Source organism: Lampetra fluviatilis, chromosome 35 (assembly GCF_964198595.1).
Source record: "Lampetra fluviatilis chromosome 35, kcLamFluv1.1, whole genome shotgun sequence".
Taxonomy (NCBI): domain Eukaryota; kingdom Metazoa; phylum Chordata; class Hyperoartia; order Petromyzontiformes; family Petromyzontidae; genus Lampetra; species Lampetra fluviatilis.
In genome coordinates, this window is record NC_136309.1 from 7,137,835 (window position 1) to 7,156,629 (window position 18,795).

At 47.8% G+C, this 18,795-nt stretch overlaps 1 protein-coding gene across 1 annotated transcript in view; it reads left to right on the top strand.

Moving 5' to 3' along the window:
* Positions 1–4,360: 4,360 nt before the first annotated feature.
* The window catches only part of LOC144944587 (neuronal-specific septin-3-like), a 208,720-nt gene continuing 194,285 nt past the window's right edge, over positions 4,361–18,795 (top strand). The window contains exon 1 of the mRNA XM_078872868.1: positions 4,361–5,076. Coding sequence (XP_078728994.1) covers positions 5,010–5,076 — 67 coding nt within the window. The 5' untranslated portion in view covers positions 4,361–5,009. The remainder of the gene's footprint in view (positions 5,077–18,795) is intronic.

The following is an 18,795-nucleotide window of genomic DNA, read 5'->3' on the forward strand; positions in this document are numbered from 1 at the left end:
GTTGTTGCTGTTGTTAGTGGGTGGTTGTGTGAGTGGGTGGTTGTGTGAGTGGGTGGTTGTGTGAGTGGGTGGTTGAGGGATGTGGAAGGTGAGTCGGAGTGTGGTGTGGTTCCCCTTGCAGTTGGAGGGGGAGTTTTCTTTGTGTCCGGTGTCTCGTTACGAACACTCCTCCCCGCTGCCGAAGAATTCCTTCATGAGCACCGCGTGGTGCGTTTCGGCGTGGGGCAGGTGAACTGCCGACAGGCTACATTTTTAGAACGCGAGTGTGTTAGTGTGTGCGTGTGTTTGAGTGCGTGCGTGGAGGAGGTTCGTGAAGAACGCAACTGGGCAGTTGGAGGCAGTCACTCTTCCAGCAACAACGGAGGGCAGATGAGCGACGCTCACAACAGCGAGCGAAGCGCTGGCGACTAAAGCGCAGAAAGTCGGCACAGTGGGGAGCACAGTTGGTGCATCTGCCAGTCATCTCAGTCAGTCAGCCCATTGGTACCGAAGTATTTTCCGTGAGCTGCCAGTGGGCCTTCGACAGCAGGCCTGTCAGCAGGCCTACCGGACATCTGTGAAAAAGAGCTTCATAGCTCATCGGATTTCTCCAGGATAAATTAAGATTATGATTCTGACTTCACGTGGCTTCAAAGTGCACCTAGTATGGCACAAGCGCCATGGTGATGTAACCACCACTTAGTGACAAACGGCGCTTGTTGTTGTTGTTGTTGTTTGTGTGTGATGGTGTGTAAGACGGTGGGAAGCGGGGAGGGGCAGTGTAGTGGTTGGCACACTCTGCTCCGAGCCCGGAGAGCTGATTTAGATTTCTGTTCACAGCTGATATCGGCGATGAATATTTGAACTCGCCCTGGGCCTCCCATAGGTCAACTCAGCCTAAACTAAATAAAACACCCATTAACTCGTTCTTCTTTTTCTCTACATGAGTATTGAGTTGCTGTTGTTTGGCCCACAAAAGTGGTACTTATAGTCTAGGATTTGAACTTCCAACCTTCTGATCGTGAGGTAAGTGTTTAGACCTAGTTTTGGTTAAGGCCGTGTATTTATTTGAGTAAAAACACATTTTTTCAATACAATAATTTTCTTTGTTATTTATATGAACATTTTTTCTTAACCTGCTAAGTGGTTTGGAAAAGATCATCATCATCATCACTCACCAAGGACAACCCACTTTTTCATTTGACAAAATCATAACATAACTCACTACCTTGGGGAGGAATGTGGGCAATGACAATGTAAAAACCAGGCATTGCACCTGTTTCACGTCTGAAATAGTCAAATTCTAACCCATAGTCCAATATGTCTTCCGGTCCAAATCATTCCAGGAGCGTTTGTTTAAGTGGACCATCTTTTGACCTCTTCCATAGTCTCATCAGCAGGATCCGGCCCTCCAAACCAATGCTGCCTCATTGCATGCTTGGAGTTTATTTACAAATGTAAACCGTGGCACAATTTAAACCGTGATCGATCCATTCCTGGGTGGAGGTCTTCGCAAGCTGTCATCGTCTCTCAGGGATCTGTTCAATGAAAGAGTCTTGATTCTCAGTGATGATTTTTTTTATACGTATAAAAAAGCAGTTTTTCCGAGATGTATGTATGTTTATTTTTTTTTGCACCGTACGTAGCCAACCGTGTTAATCGGAGGGAAAGACAACAAACTAAACACGCAAAAAATGTTCTTAAGAAATGAATTTTCAATCCAGATTTAAAAGTGCATAGCTCCAGTGGCTTTCTAACATCGGAATGCAGAGCGTTCCAGACGGCCACAGAAGCGCATCTGAAAGCGCGCGATGCAGTGACCGCCTTTGTTTGATGGGCAGCCAAAAGCCGGTTTGAGGATGACCGGAGTGAAGACGCCGATTAAGGTCAATTGCAATCTAGAGGTGAGTGCTCGATGGAATTTCCTCGAAGTGGAAGCCCTTCCACCAGCAATGGTGTGAGAAAAACATTGCAGGGCTGCGCCTAAACCTTTGAAATGGGATGTAGAACCGCAGTCAGTGTGCACTGCAGTGTACCCTTTGCTTGTGTATGCTGCAGCAATGTGTGCAGGCAATCTTGAGAATTATTTCAAGTGCCATTTGTGACTCGCAGCCCTGCGTCCTGCCCATCAAGCTAGACAATCGCAAAAACCACGATCGCGTGCAGAATCGCTTGAGGATTATGGAGATTTTTTTTTATAAAAAAAAACTGCCACCTGAAGGAACAAAGAAAGAGGGCCGGAGGAGCCTTAATCTCAACACAACCGCGTGATTCGATTGTTTTTTATTCCAGCAAGGAACGGGTTGACAACATGCGGTCGTTGGCGGCTTATGGCTCTTCCAGCACGCTTCTCGGCGGTGGTGGCTGCGTGTCTGACGCTGTCACGCCATGACACCCGCATGGCTTGTCGAGTGTGTGTTTTTTTTTGGGGGGGGAACACGTGGTTTCTTTTTTTCCTTCCCTTTTGCCGGATTTGGGTGCTGAAACAAGGTGGCATCTCTCTCTTTTTTTTTTACGATCAGTGGAAACAAGAAGATGCTCCGTGTATTCGGCACTTTGCTTCGTTAATCATTTCGTAATTTTTTTTATAACTTTGCTTTATGTAAACCCCCACCTCTCGCTCACTTTCTCGCTCACTCTCTCGCTCTCTCTCGTTCTGCACGCAGCCCTTCTCGCAGTCCAACGGCCTCCGACGGGTAGCTCATATCAGCATGCAGAGCTCCCCGTCATCTGCCACCGAGCACACGGCCTCCTCCATCGCCCACTGCTCCTTGAAGGCCGCTCTCCCTTCGGGCGCGCTAATCTCTCTGGAAGCCTGTTGCGCATGCTTGCGAGGGCTTCACCGGCCACCACGTGGGGAAGGCAAAGTGGGGTAGGAAGAGAGTGAGAGGGGGGAAAACAAAATATCACACTTTTACCCCCCACCCCCCACACACACATCCCCGTGCGCTCCACAGGAATTTGAGCTCAGCTCGTGTTTTAATTACGCCTTGGTGCTGCTAAGGGAGGCGCAAAGTGTGTGTGTGTGTTTGTAGGTGCTTGTTGGGGAGCTGTAGCGTCGCGGTTAGCGCGCTGCGCTGCGAACCTGGCTACCCGAGTTCGATTCTCTCCCACGGCCACCAACACCAGTGATGATTATCTGAACCGGTCCTTTGGTCTCCCCTAGGTCGACTTAGCCTTAATTGAATACCTGGTGCAGTGGTGTAAACATTGCTACTGGGGCCGTGGTACGAGCCACCCACCCACCCCCTCGTGCGCCGTAGCGGCCTTCATAGGTGTTCGCTAACAGCACTTGGCCCAACAGTATGTGAAGGCTATAAGGGGGATCTTTGTCTTTGTAAGTGCTCGCTGAAAGAACTTGCCCCACACGATATTTGTTTCAGTTGTGTCGTGGTTTCAGGGCCGTGCTATGAATATCAGCAGCACGTGTTCGATATCTGGCTACAGATGCACAACACTGACGAAAATTGTAACTGTTCGTGGGACCTCCCCTAGGTCGACTCAGCCTTAAATGACTACCTGGAATGGTGTGGAACATCAGCACTGGGGAGACAAAGCTGCCCAGGAGTGATGCTGGCCACAACACCCCCTCATTGTGACTTGGCAGCTGTCATAGGTGCTTACGACCAGCACTTGCCCCAACTACCTGAACAGGTTACATAGGGGATCTTTGTCTTTGTGAGCCTACAATCTGCAAAAAATATTTGGTATAGAAGTTGGTGCATGGGTGTCTGGAATACAAATGATGACATTGAACATCGTTGACAGGCAGCATCTGAACCTGTTTTGGATCTCATCTAGGTGAACTCAGCCTTAAATGAGTATTCGGTGCAGTGTGTCACATTAGTTGGCCTTAATAGGTGCTCACTAACAACACTGGCCCCGAAATGCTCCATTCTACTTAACGCTAAACATGTGTGTCAGTGAAAAAGACATCAGTGCGTTCTCAAATGCATCGATACAAATGCACAATTGTGCTCGTTCAGTTGCGTGCGTGTGTATATTATCTCGTGCGCGCGCTCACACGTGGTGAGCACAGATGTGTTTGTATATTTAGTTATTTATTTCTGTTTTGGGATAGTTTGTTGGGAGGCTGAGAGGAGGAGGAGGGAGGGAGGGAGAGACACACACATGGGAAGGGGAGGAGGGATAGGCACAGGGGAAGAAGCTTAGTGCTGTGCGCCTGTGTTGTGGGGTTGGAGTGTTGCGGGGAGGGGAAGGGAATTGACGCTGGAGGAGGAGGAAGGAGAGACGGAGCGGGGGCTACGAGGGGGTGGTCCTGGAGTTCTCAAGTTTTTTTTTGCATACTTCTCTCCACCCCCTTCCAGTGGGTGTCTCTCACAGCACCCCCCCCCCGTCCTCAAGTACTGTCTCGGGTGTCTCAGTACCGCGTCCCGCAGAAGAAGCACAGCAGCCAACACGCAGGGTGCAGCTGCCCCTTGTGCGAGCGTGCGGCGCGTGTGCCTTCCTGCTCTGGCACTATTTCCCCCCCCCAAACCTTCTCTCTCTCTCTCCCTCTCTCTGTTCTGTTGGGAATTTTTTGTTGTTAAAGGTTTCATTTGGGGTTGCGGTTGTGTTGCTGTGCAGCTGCTCGCAAAGTCTTTGTACAAGGAAAGTTTGCGTCGTTAAATCGGCATGAGATAGACACGAAAAAGTAGAAAACAACAACGAATCAGGCGCTCCTGCAAAGTTCGTGGGCAAAGAGAAGACCGCTTGACTCCTTCTCGCACGAAACTTTTTGTTGTTTCGGATTTGCTGGCGGCCACTGGGACCGGGGTGGTTTTTTTGGAGGGGGCGATTTTTTTTTTAAAGCCGAACCCAAGGAGGGGGGAGGCGGGACGTGGGGGAGGTGGTGGCCGCAACGCGTGGACTCAAATTCGCGGGCTCGCGCGAGAGAGGAGAGAGAAGAGAGAGGAGAGTGAGAAGAGTGAGAGAGATCTTGGATTCCGTGCCCTCTCCGTCTGCAGAAGAAGCGCTTGGGCGAAACTCACGGCAAGGGGAAGGGGGGGTGGTGGGGGCGGCCGGGGAGAATGTCAGCCATGAGCGACAAACTCTCCATCAACGACCACCTGGAGGGCATCCTCTCTGACTTCGAAGGTGCGTTCAAGTTATCGCCGCGGTTGTCATCGCACTGCGGACACGATTGCCCTGTTCCCGCCGCTATTGTTTCTCGCCGCGTTTGAAAGGCTTTCGGGGCCGCTTATCGGCAGACTTTCGTTCCCCAGGCCGTCTCGTGTTTCGTTCGCACGAACGCGTGCTGGGACTTCTTTCGCGCCGTACGTAGTCGCGAACCGCGTGGCGATCGGCGGTCGCAAAGTGGGATTGGATTTGCTTCACTTATTCACGTTGACTGACGTTGCTGCATTGATGATATCGTTGATGTAACGTCGCTATTATTAACGTCGAGATGCTTCGCATGACTCGAATATTCCATTGCAAATACATTTTGCCATGCGAATGTCGTTAGTTGGCATTATCGTCGTTGAGATTTTTAATCAGTGGCAATTGACTAGTCTCATTAGAATGTCGTTCAAATGCTCACGCAATTCCGCGAGTTTGTTCTTTGTGAACTCCTGCACAGCTTTGTTAAAGTTGCGCTCACGCACAGGTCAACATCAACGACCTCCTCTTGAGGCGACGGTGAAAATTCCCCTCGTGTTAAAGGGGTTGTTTTACAGCGTCCACTTGTGCGCGTTTATTACGCAGAGCGGGTTTATTTGCACGAGCGGGCAAAAAGTGTGTCGCGTTCTTTTCCTTTCACGTGCCGGCGGCAAATCGCAGCTTTGCCTGCCGAAGAAATACGTTTTGGGGAGGTTGGGGGGGGGTGGAAGTTACAGCAAAATAAAATAAATTAATTCGCGGCTGTCAATTCCAGGACGGGTCTGTTGTTTTTTTGGCTCGCGCGGCTAAACGCCCGGGCCGGTTCTCTCTACCCACCCGTGGCTGGAGAGCTTCGGGGCCACTGCTGAAGTTGAGAGGGGGGGGGTGTTCGTGGCTCTCGACTGGGATTAGACGTGAGGACTTGGGTGGGTGTGCAGCATGTAGACTTGTCATTCACTGAGCAAGCCACAGTTTTTTCAACTTTTTTTCGTGAATTCCCCCCCCCCCACTTTTGCTGTTGGTGTGCGTGCTTGGGTACGGGCGGGGGTGCAGTGGTTTGCGTTGTTGCGATATGAACCCGGCAACGCGAGTTCGATTCCCGCTCACGGCCAACACCAGTGACGATTATCTGAACGGGTCCTGCAGGGCCTCCCCCCCAGGTCGACTCAGCCTCAATTTAATACCTGGTGCGGTGTGTGATGTTGGCCACCCACCCCCTCGTGTGCCGGCCTTCATAGGTGCTCGCTACCAGCACTTGCCCCAACAGCCTGTTGATGCTATATGGGGGATCTTTGTCTTTGGAGTGGCAGTGCAATGGTTAGCGTGCTGCAATACGAGCCCGGCGACCCCGTGGTTAGAATCCCGGCCACGGTTCACATCAGTGGTGATTATCTCCACCGGCCCTGCGCCTCCCCATAGGTCAGCTCAGCCCTAACAGAGTATCTGGTGCAGTGTGTAAACATCAGCACCATTATTCTGGCCATACCCCCCCCCCCCCACAATGCGATGTACCGGCCTTAATGGCACTGGTCATGGTGTACAAACACAAGGGTGGCCAATTTGAATCCGAGCTTGGCATAGGCATCCTGTAGGTTGGCTCAGCCAAAATTGAGTGCCTGCTGTGTCAGTGGCAGCATTGGGATGATGCAAGTGGCTGGGTATGGTGCCGCTCGTATTGGCCCCTAATCTCCAAAGACGTTCTTAATGAGCGCTTTCCATCAGTACTTGTCTCGGCCGTCTATTTGGTTAAGTGGACATCTTTGCCTTTGTGTTTTAGGCTGAGAAGCCAGTGCTGTTAAAAGAGCTTTGAACGATGGTTGTGGAAAACGTATTCTAGAGAAATGTTCTTGAGCAATAACACCATTTAATACCAATGATCCATCCAAATATCTTAATTCGCTTGTAATCTGGACGTACCATCATCCCCAGAAGCACATTGAGGGCAGTTTCACCCCATTGCACATCCGGGATTATAATTATCAACACGACACACTTAATACGATTCGGATATTATTCATTTGTGCAGCAGGGGACGATTTGCCAAGCTTGCTGTTGTATTTACAGTAAATACGGTATGAAGAATAGTAACTATGAAATGGGTTGTACTCGTTTCGTACGCCGTGGAGTTGATCAGCGGTGTTTATTCTGCGTTCACGTCGAGGTTGGCGAGCGAGCCAGCGGACGGTCTCGGGAGTAGCCTCACGGTGAATATTCGAAACGTTGCCAGAGAATTGGAGCAGGCAGTGATGTTGACCTTAAGAGATGGAGTAAACGTCTTGTATATTCAAAAAGTAAAAAGAAATGTCTCCCTGCTCAAACGATCCATAGGATGGCACTCATCTTTCTTGGCAAGTCTAAACCAGAGGTGGAAATTCCACGTTACCCAGTGATGGGGGCAGTTAGCGTCACTACTGTCGAATTCTCACAAAGTGGTACTCTTTTTATTGACCCAGCTTGACAGCTTTCTAAACCAGTCCTCACCAATTCTCAATACTTGTTCAGGTGGGTTCTGCATTGGCATGTTTGGCTAATTATGTTTTTGTAGAGACTAATTTGCACACAAAAATGGGCTTATTTTGAAATCTCATTTATATATGAGTTTAATCATGTTCCACAAGCAAAGTGTACATTAAAAAAGGGCTTGGAAATTCAAGTAGCGAGTGAGTCTCTGCGCACATGCTCATTAATAGCGGGGTTTTTTTTTACTTTTCCAAAACTTATAAAAACACTTTTCCGGCAACCGCGACGGCAACGTAACCCCAATGGCATCGTTTTTCTGTGCGGCTTAATGAGCCCTCCAATTTGACCTGAGCAACGTGGCTCACAATGAAGAGCGCGGCGTGCGAAAGGCGCGGCAAATCAGCGGGCGCTCCATCGGAAGCCTTTAGCTTCGGTTTGTTGATCACATCGGTGGGGGCCATGCTGTTCCGAGAGCTTAATTGAAATTGGGGCCTGTAATTAGGTGCAGATGTTACATCGTGCCGGACAGACACTCCTTGTTCGTTAGCTTGTAATGTTGCTAGAGGGTAACGTAGAGTAATGGAGAAAGAACTAAAAAAAACACACACCACATTTTATTACACTTAAACAGTTACAGATTTAATACGCATAATACAAATGAGCGCTCGTAATTCACTAGATGCATTCCTAACTAGGTTTGTTTATTTTTTGTAATATTTATATATGCAGGACTGGATTGTGGGGCTGGGTGCCTTAGAAGGCAGAGCACGAAGCTGGCACTGCTGAGAGCCTGGGTCCCATTCCAGGTATCAGCCACCTGTGATTAAACCGGGCCCTTTACGTATATAGTAATTTTTTTGGCCTCAATCTGACCGCTAATAACTGCACAATTGACTCTCAGATTAAAGCGTGTTTTTTTCCCACTTAAATTTGGCAAAATTCAATTTTTTTGAATTGCAATAAATATTTTGGCTGCCATGCAACAACAGCACCGATATTTCCGTCGAGTGGGAGGGAAATGTACGCTCCTATACTGCGTAAAAGAAACAAAAATGCCACTTAATGGGTTTATTAAAAAAAAAAGTTCTGTAAACATTGATTTTACTCAACCCCGGCATTGGACACAAGCGCAAGGTGGCACTTACTCTGCGAGATTTGCCAATGGGATTCGTTATCGCGTGGCGTATTGTCGACAGCGCAGCAGGAATTAAAAACTGAGCGAAATAACCCAAACTAACACCCGCCCGGAGTGAAAAATAGACGTGAGTGCAAGAACAACATTTCTTCAAGAGTTATGTTACACTGTACACACACACACAGAAGAGCCGTTCGGTTACGACGAAGAGATGCTCGAAAAGGTGGGTTGCACATGCAATAAACGTGAGTGGGATGAGCAGATAAGCAGCGAGTGTTGGATGATTTATAAAGCAGGAGGATCTTGTTGTTGGTTTGGATTAGAGGGTGCGGCGTGTTTGTCAAAGGATAAAGCCGTGAAAGGAAAGGTGGTGGTCGGGTTTTCGGGAAGAAAGGTGGGGAATGCGACGCAGCGTAAAGGTTCGTGATAATGTTTATTCCTGAGAAATAACTACATTTTTACGGCTTATTTTTCCTTTTCAAGGGGATTGGTAAGAAGTGTGTAACTAAGTGAATAATAATATATTTATGTGCTTGTAATCCAGTGATGCATCTGATGGGGGGGGTGGGGTGGGGATTGTGGCCTTGATTTGACATCTGCATGCATTGCAGATTTGCTTGGAATAAGCACAAACGAGTTCCTTCTGATAATTTATAAGCAACACATGGATCTGCTAATAATCGGGGGGGGGGGTGAATTTACGAGAATCAACTTAGTCGAGATTTCCAGCAAACGGGTTTTTGCATGCACCGAATAAAAAAAAAGGACACGCTTGCAGAGTTAAGCTACTGGTGTTACACGTCTAGTCGAGTAAAGTTCAATGTGTCGGCAATTTGTTACACGCCGGTGGCTTGTAGTGCAGTTGCACCGCCTGTACACTCGGGTAAGCGACACGACCTCGTCTCTTCATACCACTAAGGCAGTTTGTTTTTTTATCCGGCAGCGTCACCTGACGGTTATCGAACACAGCTCGTCACAACAAACTTTTGCCCGGCGATTGGAAATTTGAGGACGTGGCCATGCACGAACTTGCTTGGCTTCTGGGATTTCATGGGCAAGCTGCCGATTGGTGTGGCACCACGAGGGCCTATAACGTGTGTCCATAATGAAGGCTTTTGGGTTAGATCGCGATCTATATTACGAATAATATTGCTCGCAAAAGCCTTCGTGTTAAACGTATGTCCACTTGTGCATTGAAAGGGACAATGGGGAGCGGTAGTGATGTGGTTAGCGCGCTGCGCTACGGACCATGCCACACGAGTTCGATTCCCGCTCACGGCCACCAACGCGAGTGATAATTATCTGAACCGGTCCTTGGGTCTCCCCTAGGTCGACTCAGCCTCAAATGAGTACCTGGTGCCGTGTGTAAACATCACCACGAGGGAGACAAAGGCGGCCGGGTGTGGTGCTGGCCACCCACCCCCTCGTGCACTTGCCAACCTTCATCGGTGCTCGCTAACAGCACTTGCCCCAGCAGTCTGTTAAGGCTACATGGGAGATTTTTGTCTTTGACAGGCCCCATTGCAGACCTGCCACCCGGCTACGATGACTTAAAATGAAAAGTTCCAGCCCCTTCGTCAATCCACTGCTGGATGAATGTCTCTCCACGCTGTGCCAGTCATAGGGGTTGCTTGACATACTTCACCGCGCCAGTCTGTGCGGGTTGGTGAAGTTGGCGTTCAAATATCAGTCCCCCGCTAGTCGTGGTCAGGAATAAAACTCAGGTCGTCGGGTGGCATAGTGCGGCACGCTAACCCACTGTTTCACCTACATCCACCGCTGTGTCCACTACACCGTTTGTTTTCTCATGCAGATGGAGTGGTGGGACAGTGGTTAGCGCATCGTTTTATGAACCTGGCAAAGCTGAGTTCAATTTGCAGCCACCGAACATGAGTAGAAAGCGACGTATATCACTTTATATATTGCTTTCTACGCCATTCCAAAGTCAAGGGTCGTATATGCTGACCCAGTGGCATATCTTGAAAACTAGAGCCAATCAACAATTTTAAGCATCATTTTCATTCTTAGTAACCCAGAATTAGTAAAGTTGGGCTACATTTTTTTCGGAAGCATTTTGGCCGTAGAACCAGTGTTTCCGAACAGGTATGTGTGATGATCTTCTTTCGCACCGTACGGAGCCGACCGTGCTAATCGGAGGCGTGGGGGAAGGACAAAAAACAAGTAAACCCGTAAAAACAAAGTTTTTCACTATAAATCCTTTATATGCGTGGCATCGGGACGGCTAGAGTCCTCTCGTCCTCTGGCAGCATTAAACAATTGGTAATTAGATATTTAAACATTTTTCCTTAAACAGTGTTCAATTTTGGAAAATTTTTTTCACGAGAATGCATTGTCACGCACAACGAGTCTGTGTGCAAAATGTCAGCTCGATTGGATCACGGGAAGTGGGTTAAAAAAACGACTTAAAGATTTGCACGGTCCTAAGCAAGCAAGCGAACTTAATATAAAGGATTTAATTAACACAAAAAGCACTCCCCCCCCTCTCTCCCCCCCTCCACACTGACCATCGTGGTGAAATATGGTCAAACAACCACGGCAAGCGACGTCGTTTGGATAGGTTTTCACCCCCAGCAGCGGACAAGCGAATTCGCTGGCAATACATCAATTCATTTTCTCTCTCTTGTTTATTTGGACACGGGGCCATTGTTTTAAATAATCATACCTCGTGTGTGTGTGTGTGTGTTTCCGCCTCCTCTAATTGGCGCCGCCCACATACTTGGTCCATCTTTCCGTGTGCCAGTGCATGCGTGTGTACGCGCACGTGTGTCTGTGTGTGTGGAGAGCGGTGGTTATCACTGCCCTACGAACCCGGCAACACAAGTTTAATTTCCTGCTCATGGCCAACACCAGTGACGATTGTATGAACCTGTCTTGGGCGTAGATCGACTCAGCCTCAAATGAGTACAATTGTTCAGTGTGTAAGTATTGCCACTGGGGAGACAAAGGCGGTCTGGCGTGTTATGGGCCACCCACGCCCTCGTGTTCCATGCCAGCCTTCATAGGCACTCGCTAACAGCGCTTGCCCCGACAAGTCTGTTCAGGCTATACGGGATATCTTTGTCTTTGCTTTACGGGCGCAAAGGTATGTGTGGTGTGCATGAGGAGTGGTTTTAATGTTTTGAGAACAGCTTTCCGCAACCAATGTTAACTCACAACGGGGCAGTGTTCATCTCTGATGGCAGCTTGGTGCAATTGGGTTGGATAGTCCACATTTTCATGGCTACATTACAAGTCCTATGCATTGGATAAACACGAAGCATACGGCGGTCAAGACACTAGGAGAAGCGAAGTAATATAATTTATGTTTTGTACTCTGTACATAGATATTTAAAGAAAATAATACATGTTTATTTTTGCGCCGAATTTCAATTCCTGCGGGTGGGTTATTTTGAGCCCTGCTTTCCATCTGTTTTATTTTTTGCACGTTTCCCCCCCCCCCAAGGCACTGAGCACAAAGCCATCATGTTTTAATTACAAACAGGCCACATCCTATCCATGAATATCCCTGACCAATCAATTCAGGATGCCTTTCACTTGATTTACATACGAGAACCATCTGCCTTCTTGGGGAAAGTCCAGTTCCTTCCCCCCCCCCGCCGCTCTCATAGGTATATTTTTAGAAAAATGACAGAATGAGAAATCGTTGTGTGTTGTACAAAAGCGTGGCCCTTGATTGTGAGCTGTCTTTGTCAAGCGGGTGTCGGGCAACCGGTTAGCAAATGCTTTTTTTCTACCTGTTCCCAAGATTGTGCAGATAGTGTGAGCAGCACTTAAGGCAGTCACGGAGACAGACTTTGTTCGTGGAGTGCCACAATAATCTGCTGCACCCTTAAGCCTCCCCCCCCTCTCTCTCGCGTCCGCGTGTGGACCCACAACGGACATGTCGGGCACGCGGCTGGCGTCGCGTTTACACGCAGCCAACGTTTTTTTTTTCTCGATTTAAAAATTTGTGCGGGAATTACGTAATAATAATTTTAAAAAAAAACCTACACCACGAGACAGCGATCGTCACGTGTGAATCTCCGGTGAGAATCGTTGTTTACACGCCGATTTTTTTTTCTCTCGGAGATACAGATCGGAAGTGGCTTTATTTGTTTAACAATGCGGAACACTCCGTGACAGCACGTAATACATTTTATAGAATTTTTTTTTCTTGTTGTTGCACTGACAGGGTTCTGTCGTTCAAGACGAGTGTTCCCACCAATCACATCTGGTACATCGGCAGTGTTTGTTTATCAAGCCAAACTCCACTGATGAGACCCAGAAGGTCGAAACCAGCCCATCGTTTTGCTTGTTTAGACACGTGCTATCGGTTAACACCTGAGTTTGTTTCCTGACCATGGCCAACTTTTGTGGCGAACATCAGAACTGGTCCCGAGCGTCTCCCTCGGTCGATTCCACCTACCTGGTGCAGTGTATTAGCATCAGCACTGGGGAGACAAAGGTGGCTGTGAGTATTGCTAGCCACATCTCCCACCCCCTTAGCGCTCGCTAAAACCACGTGGGTCAGCACTCTAATGATGGCTGTATGGGAATCGTTGTATCTGTTATTTGTCATCTATATAAAAATATATATGCTGAAAATAATATTTTCTGTGAAGATATGGAATGGATGGGCATTTATTACTTCAACCAGAATTCCCCACTTGTTTGTGGTATTCTTATTCGTGGCATTGCACGAGGAAGCATGGGAGAGATTGAAGGGGAGGACCACGTGGATTATAGATCATTCAGTTATTAAAACTTTTGATATGTCGCTTGAAGGGATGATGAACGATGGTCAAGAATAGTAACTGAGTGGCAACTATTAAGTGGAATGAGTGAGAGGACGTCTAGCAAGGAGATTGAGCAAAGAAATCGGCTCGTGTGAAGGTGCTGGGTAGATTGTTACATTGCAGAACCAAGAAAGGCTCGCTCCTGCGACCGTCTGGAACGCTCTTCCTTCGGATATTAGGACGCCATTGGAGCTATGCACTTTGAAATAATCTAGATTGAAAACTCATTTATTGAGCACTGCGTTTTGTGCTTAGTTTGTCGTATTTTCCCCACACTTCCGATTAGCATGGTTGGCAATGTACGGTACGAAAGAGGTTCAACATACGTGAAGGTGCCAATGGTTTGTGGGAGGCCTTAATGTAGCAGTACATTGATAATGACTGGTGAATATGAAAAGTCATGAGATATATAAACAAGATTGTGCAATTGTGCCATGTTTACGTGGCTATTGAATTGTAACACAAGCTATTCGCAGATAATTAAAGGTTCATTTGCTGATGCATTGAAATAGAGATGGAAAATAAACGTGCCTGGTGACTGCTGACGACTGCACAATGAATGTCTGAGTGAGAAGAATTACCTCATTATTTATTATGCCGGCATGGGGAATTGCAGTAATAACGTGATGCGATGCAGTGCTTGTTATTAATTAGAAAATTATGCTCCTAAAAATATAATCCCCTTTGTAATTGTAGATTAAGCAGAGCTTTAAAAAGTGTCTGTGTTTGGTTATGACAAATTATCTTGACCCCTTGTCTGTAGTTTGTTTAAAATAAATGTCTCTCCCTCAGAAAGCCAAACATTATGTTTACTTTTTTTTGCACGAACCATAATAAAGCTTTATTTTTTATGATGCAAGAGGTAAAGATGGGGCCCTGCAAGTTCCTGCTCATGCCACCGCTGGCGGAAGGAGCATGTCTAGAGGCCTCCTCTTCAACGCTGGATATGTTTAAAAAAACATTGCAAGAGGTGGGAATATCCCACCACATTAGACCTACTCGTCGACTAAGTGTGCCCGTAACCCATTTATACCATTGAATGGACAGAAGTGGGGGGGTTGAATACATTTGCGTCGTTCAAACTGCCTGGATTGCACGTGCAGCGTGCCAAACGTTCATTTCAATACGCGACTCAAACAACAAATACACGCTTCGATCGGAAGAGCTATTGTTGCCGATTAAGTATTCGTCTTCACTCTTGTAAACTTTTAAAAAGGTTCATGAGATCTATCTATCCAGGCAGTAATGTGATCGTGTACTTGACTCATCATCATAATTCTCCCTTATGGGTTTTATGAGTAACCACTGCACTGGGGGAAGACCACAGGGTTTGTGCCATGGGACATACTGACACCTGCAATAGGAATGTGGAATTTCCACCACTGACTGGTTCAGGGCCACAAACAGAAATTAATTGTGCACCAATGCTGAATTGAGTCTGGAGACATAACTTTGAACTTTTGACTTCGTTCAATTATCATCTTACTTCACGTAATTAATACGTCTAAGATGGGGCTTCAAATATAGCCCCGGGTTAAGCCGGTGCGGCCTCGTAAAATACAGCCGTCAGAGCATTTTCCCTTCAGCGCGTGCACAATGTGAGTTATGGGGGTAGGTTTACATACTCAAATAAATACTGGAAGAGGCTTCTGGCTTCAAAGAACACAATTTTCTGAATTTACTCTATTCAGAATGGTGGCCTTGGGCCTCTTCGTGAAAGGAAAACGTGAATCTTGCCATTTTCCACGATGGTAATCTGGGGACTAATTTTTCAAGCAAAGGCAACCAGGGAACAAATGTTCTGAGTGGGCTTTCCCCAACCCCCCCCCGCCCCATTGCCCGCACCACTCCGACCCTTCCCCAACGAGAGGGAGAATCATCACAAGTCTCACGCACTCGCATCTCCGCTTCGTTTGCGTGACGCATTGCCGCGAGATTAATAGACGGGGGGTGTTTAGCTTTTGAAAGAAGGGCGTGTGAATAAACCACCAATCTTGTACACGGGGAGCATTCAACGCGGCCCCACCTGTATGAGGTTTTTGTGTTGTTGTTTGTCCTCTCCACGATGGCGAGTTCGCGTGCGCGTCGCTCGGCCGCCCGCGTGCTTTCTTGTCCGATTGCACGGCTGGACGTAAGAGTACGTGCCGCGAAGTGCACGTGCCATGGCGCGGAAGCGCAGGTGGGAACGCATCTACCGGTCGTCTGAGTTGACCCCACTAACAACCACCCGTCTGTCCCGGTGACCTCCTGGCAGCGCGCGAGCCCTCTTCTCTACGTCGCGCGGCCTACAAAGATTGCCCGGCCTGGCACAAGCGCTGTGGTGGCATCATCACCACCGCTTCGTGGCGGATGGCGGTGGCTGTCACGTCATTGTTGTTATTGTTGCTGTGCGTACGTAAAGTCCCGTGGCTGCGGGAATGGGGAGCGGCGGTGTAACGCTTGGCGTCTCGCAGGCCACGGACCCGGCCACCCGAGTTTAATTCCTGGCCATGGCCAACTTTCGCGGCGGATATCAGAATTGGTTCTGAGTATCTCCCTGGTGCAGTGTATTAGCATCAGCTTTGGGGAAACAAAGGTGGCTGCGAGAATTGCTCACCACATTCCCCACCCAATTATGCCAATCGTACTTGGTGCTCAGCTAGAAACAAGTTGGGCCAGCAGTCTACTAAAGGCCATATGGGGATCTTCGTCTCTGTATTTGTCATCTGTACAATAAATAGTGCTTGGTTCCGTACATAAATCGCACAGCATTCTCGCGAGTTTATGGCTTGCTGGTCTGGCAGTCACGAGTGTGTCATAATATTGGCCATGATGGGATGCAAGTGTGTGGCGACATGATGTATGCTGTAGTGCATATATCATAGTTCGATTCCCGCTCACGGCCAACACCAGCGACGAATATCTGAACCGGTCCAGGGCCTTCCCTCGGTCGACTCAGCCTCAAATGAGTACCTGGTGCGGTGTGTAAACATCACCACGAGGGAGACAAAGGCGGCCGGGTGTGGTGCTGGCCACCCACCCCCTCGTGCACTTTCCAGTCTTCATCGGTGCTCGCTTACAGCACCTGCCCCAAGTCTGTTAACGACGATCTTTGTCGATGGTATATGTTTGTGTGTGTATATATATAGCGTGGTATCATTCATACTCTACATTTTCCTTGCATCAATCTATCCCAGAAGGGTTTGTGGAAGCTCGGCATTGGAGGCGCATAGCCTTGGGCGTGCCCCGAGCATACGAACGTCAGCTTCGCACACGCGTGCGACGTACGGGTGGGCCGAATGGCTTCGCGGTCGCTGCATGCGCCGATGGGACTGTGTGCGAAACGTTCCCGGGGGGGAGGGTTCGATTCCCACGACTGGAATGATTAAGCCACCTGTTTCGAGGTGAGCTTTCGAGCCCATGACGCATCGCTCAACAAGCACCCGGGCCATCGTGTGCCGGTGTAAATATTCACGGTGAATGAATAAAAAAGAAACGGCGTGCAGAGCGAGGCGTTGATTCAGAAGCGCTATCCAACACGATCTGGATTCGTCTGATCTGTCCATACATTGCTAACCCGCCCCTAACTGGACATCTGTGCAACAAGAGCTTCACAGCTCATCGGATTCCTTCTCTGGTCTAAATAAAGATTCTGATTCCGATTGCTTTCAGGTGAGGCCTCACGGTGTAGCTTCATGCCAAAATTATCTTCACGAACCCTCCACCAACCCGATAAAGATTGTCACCTTATCACAGATAGTAGTATTATTTTTAGATTTAAAGCTTTCGTGACTGCAGGGATTCATCTTATTGGTTCTTTCGGTAAAGTCACGTAGAAGGGAAAGACCTGTTCTTCACCGGAGGACGGCTGCTTGCATTGTGGCCGAAACGTCGTGAGAATTGCATTTTATTATGTTTTATTTATATTATTTTATTATTTTCCTTCTACGTGACTTTACCGAAAGAACCAAGAAGTATTATTATTATTACTCTTTGGTTCTTTTGGTAAAATAACTTTCCCCACTTGATTACGGACGCTTGTGTTGCACCCAAAACGTCGTGATTTATTTTATTTTCTACCTACGTGACTTTACCGAAACAACCAAAGAGTATGGATTCCTGCAGTCACGAAAGCTTCAAATCAAGATGATGATTATTATTTTTATTAACCACGTGGGCCAACGCGTCGACCAAATTCTGACCAACGAAGCCGCCGATCTTCGCCGGTGACCCGAGACCTTTCACGACGGAGGTCGAACAAGCGACGGACCGACGTTTCGGCCCCAAAACCTCATTCAGTATTCCATCGTACGTGCACGATCAGCCCAACGGGGCTCAGACAGTGGCTCTGCCGGGGACGGTGCGGGTGACCGCTCGACCAAACGTGGCCCGGTGTTGCATGGGGCACGTCTCTCATAGCGACGAAATTTTTACGCCGCGGTCTAGTTTGTTTTGGGTCACGTGCCTGTGCCGTCGCAGACGGGTGGACAAAGTTGACGCGTCCATTGCTTTTAACCATCGCTAGAAATCACTGAAATGGTCCCGTGGTCAAATCGTAAAATGGCCCTCGGTAAAGAAAAAAAGAATAAACCTTGTCTCCTTTGCCAGGAGCAATGGATCTCAATGTGTTCTCCAGCTGGGTAAATAAAACCTGTAGGCCAGTCAATCAAAAACGTTCAAGTATGTAAACCCCGCCCCCCCCCCCCCAGTAATTTCCTATTTGGTTTGTGCTCGAGGAATAAGGAGAGGCAAATATTTAATGCGACCGGTGTTTCTTAAGACTCAGTCCCAATACAGATCTGACAGCGAGGGGGGGGGGGAAGATACTTAATTACTATTCTTAGGTTTTTTCGGTAAAGTCACGTAGGTAAAAAAATTTAAATTAATAAAAGTAAAATAAAATAAAAATCACGACGTTTTTTATTTTATTTTACTTTTATTAATTTAAAATTTTTATCTACGTGACTTTACCGAAAAAACCTAAGAATATGAATCCTTGCAGTCACGAAAGCTTCAAATCTAGAAATACTTAATTCACCTTTTGCACACTGATTGACGATGTATTGAGGATGGTGGAAAGACGGCTAGAAAAAAAAAACCAAGAGTGATTATTTTTAAAACCGTAATTTACATCGAATCGACGTCGTGCAGCGAGTAGAAAGTAAAGTAGGAGTGATGGCGACACCAATTATTTACTCAAGAAAGCCTCCACTGGCTTTGTTTGGTCAACACCACTTAGCGAGTGTTTGACACGAGGGAGTGAAACCCGGAGTCACCGGAGAGAACTTCCTCTCAACGCCTCCGTCCCCTGGTCACATAGCAGCTCCCCCGTGTCCCAAAAACACC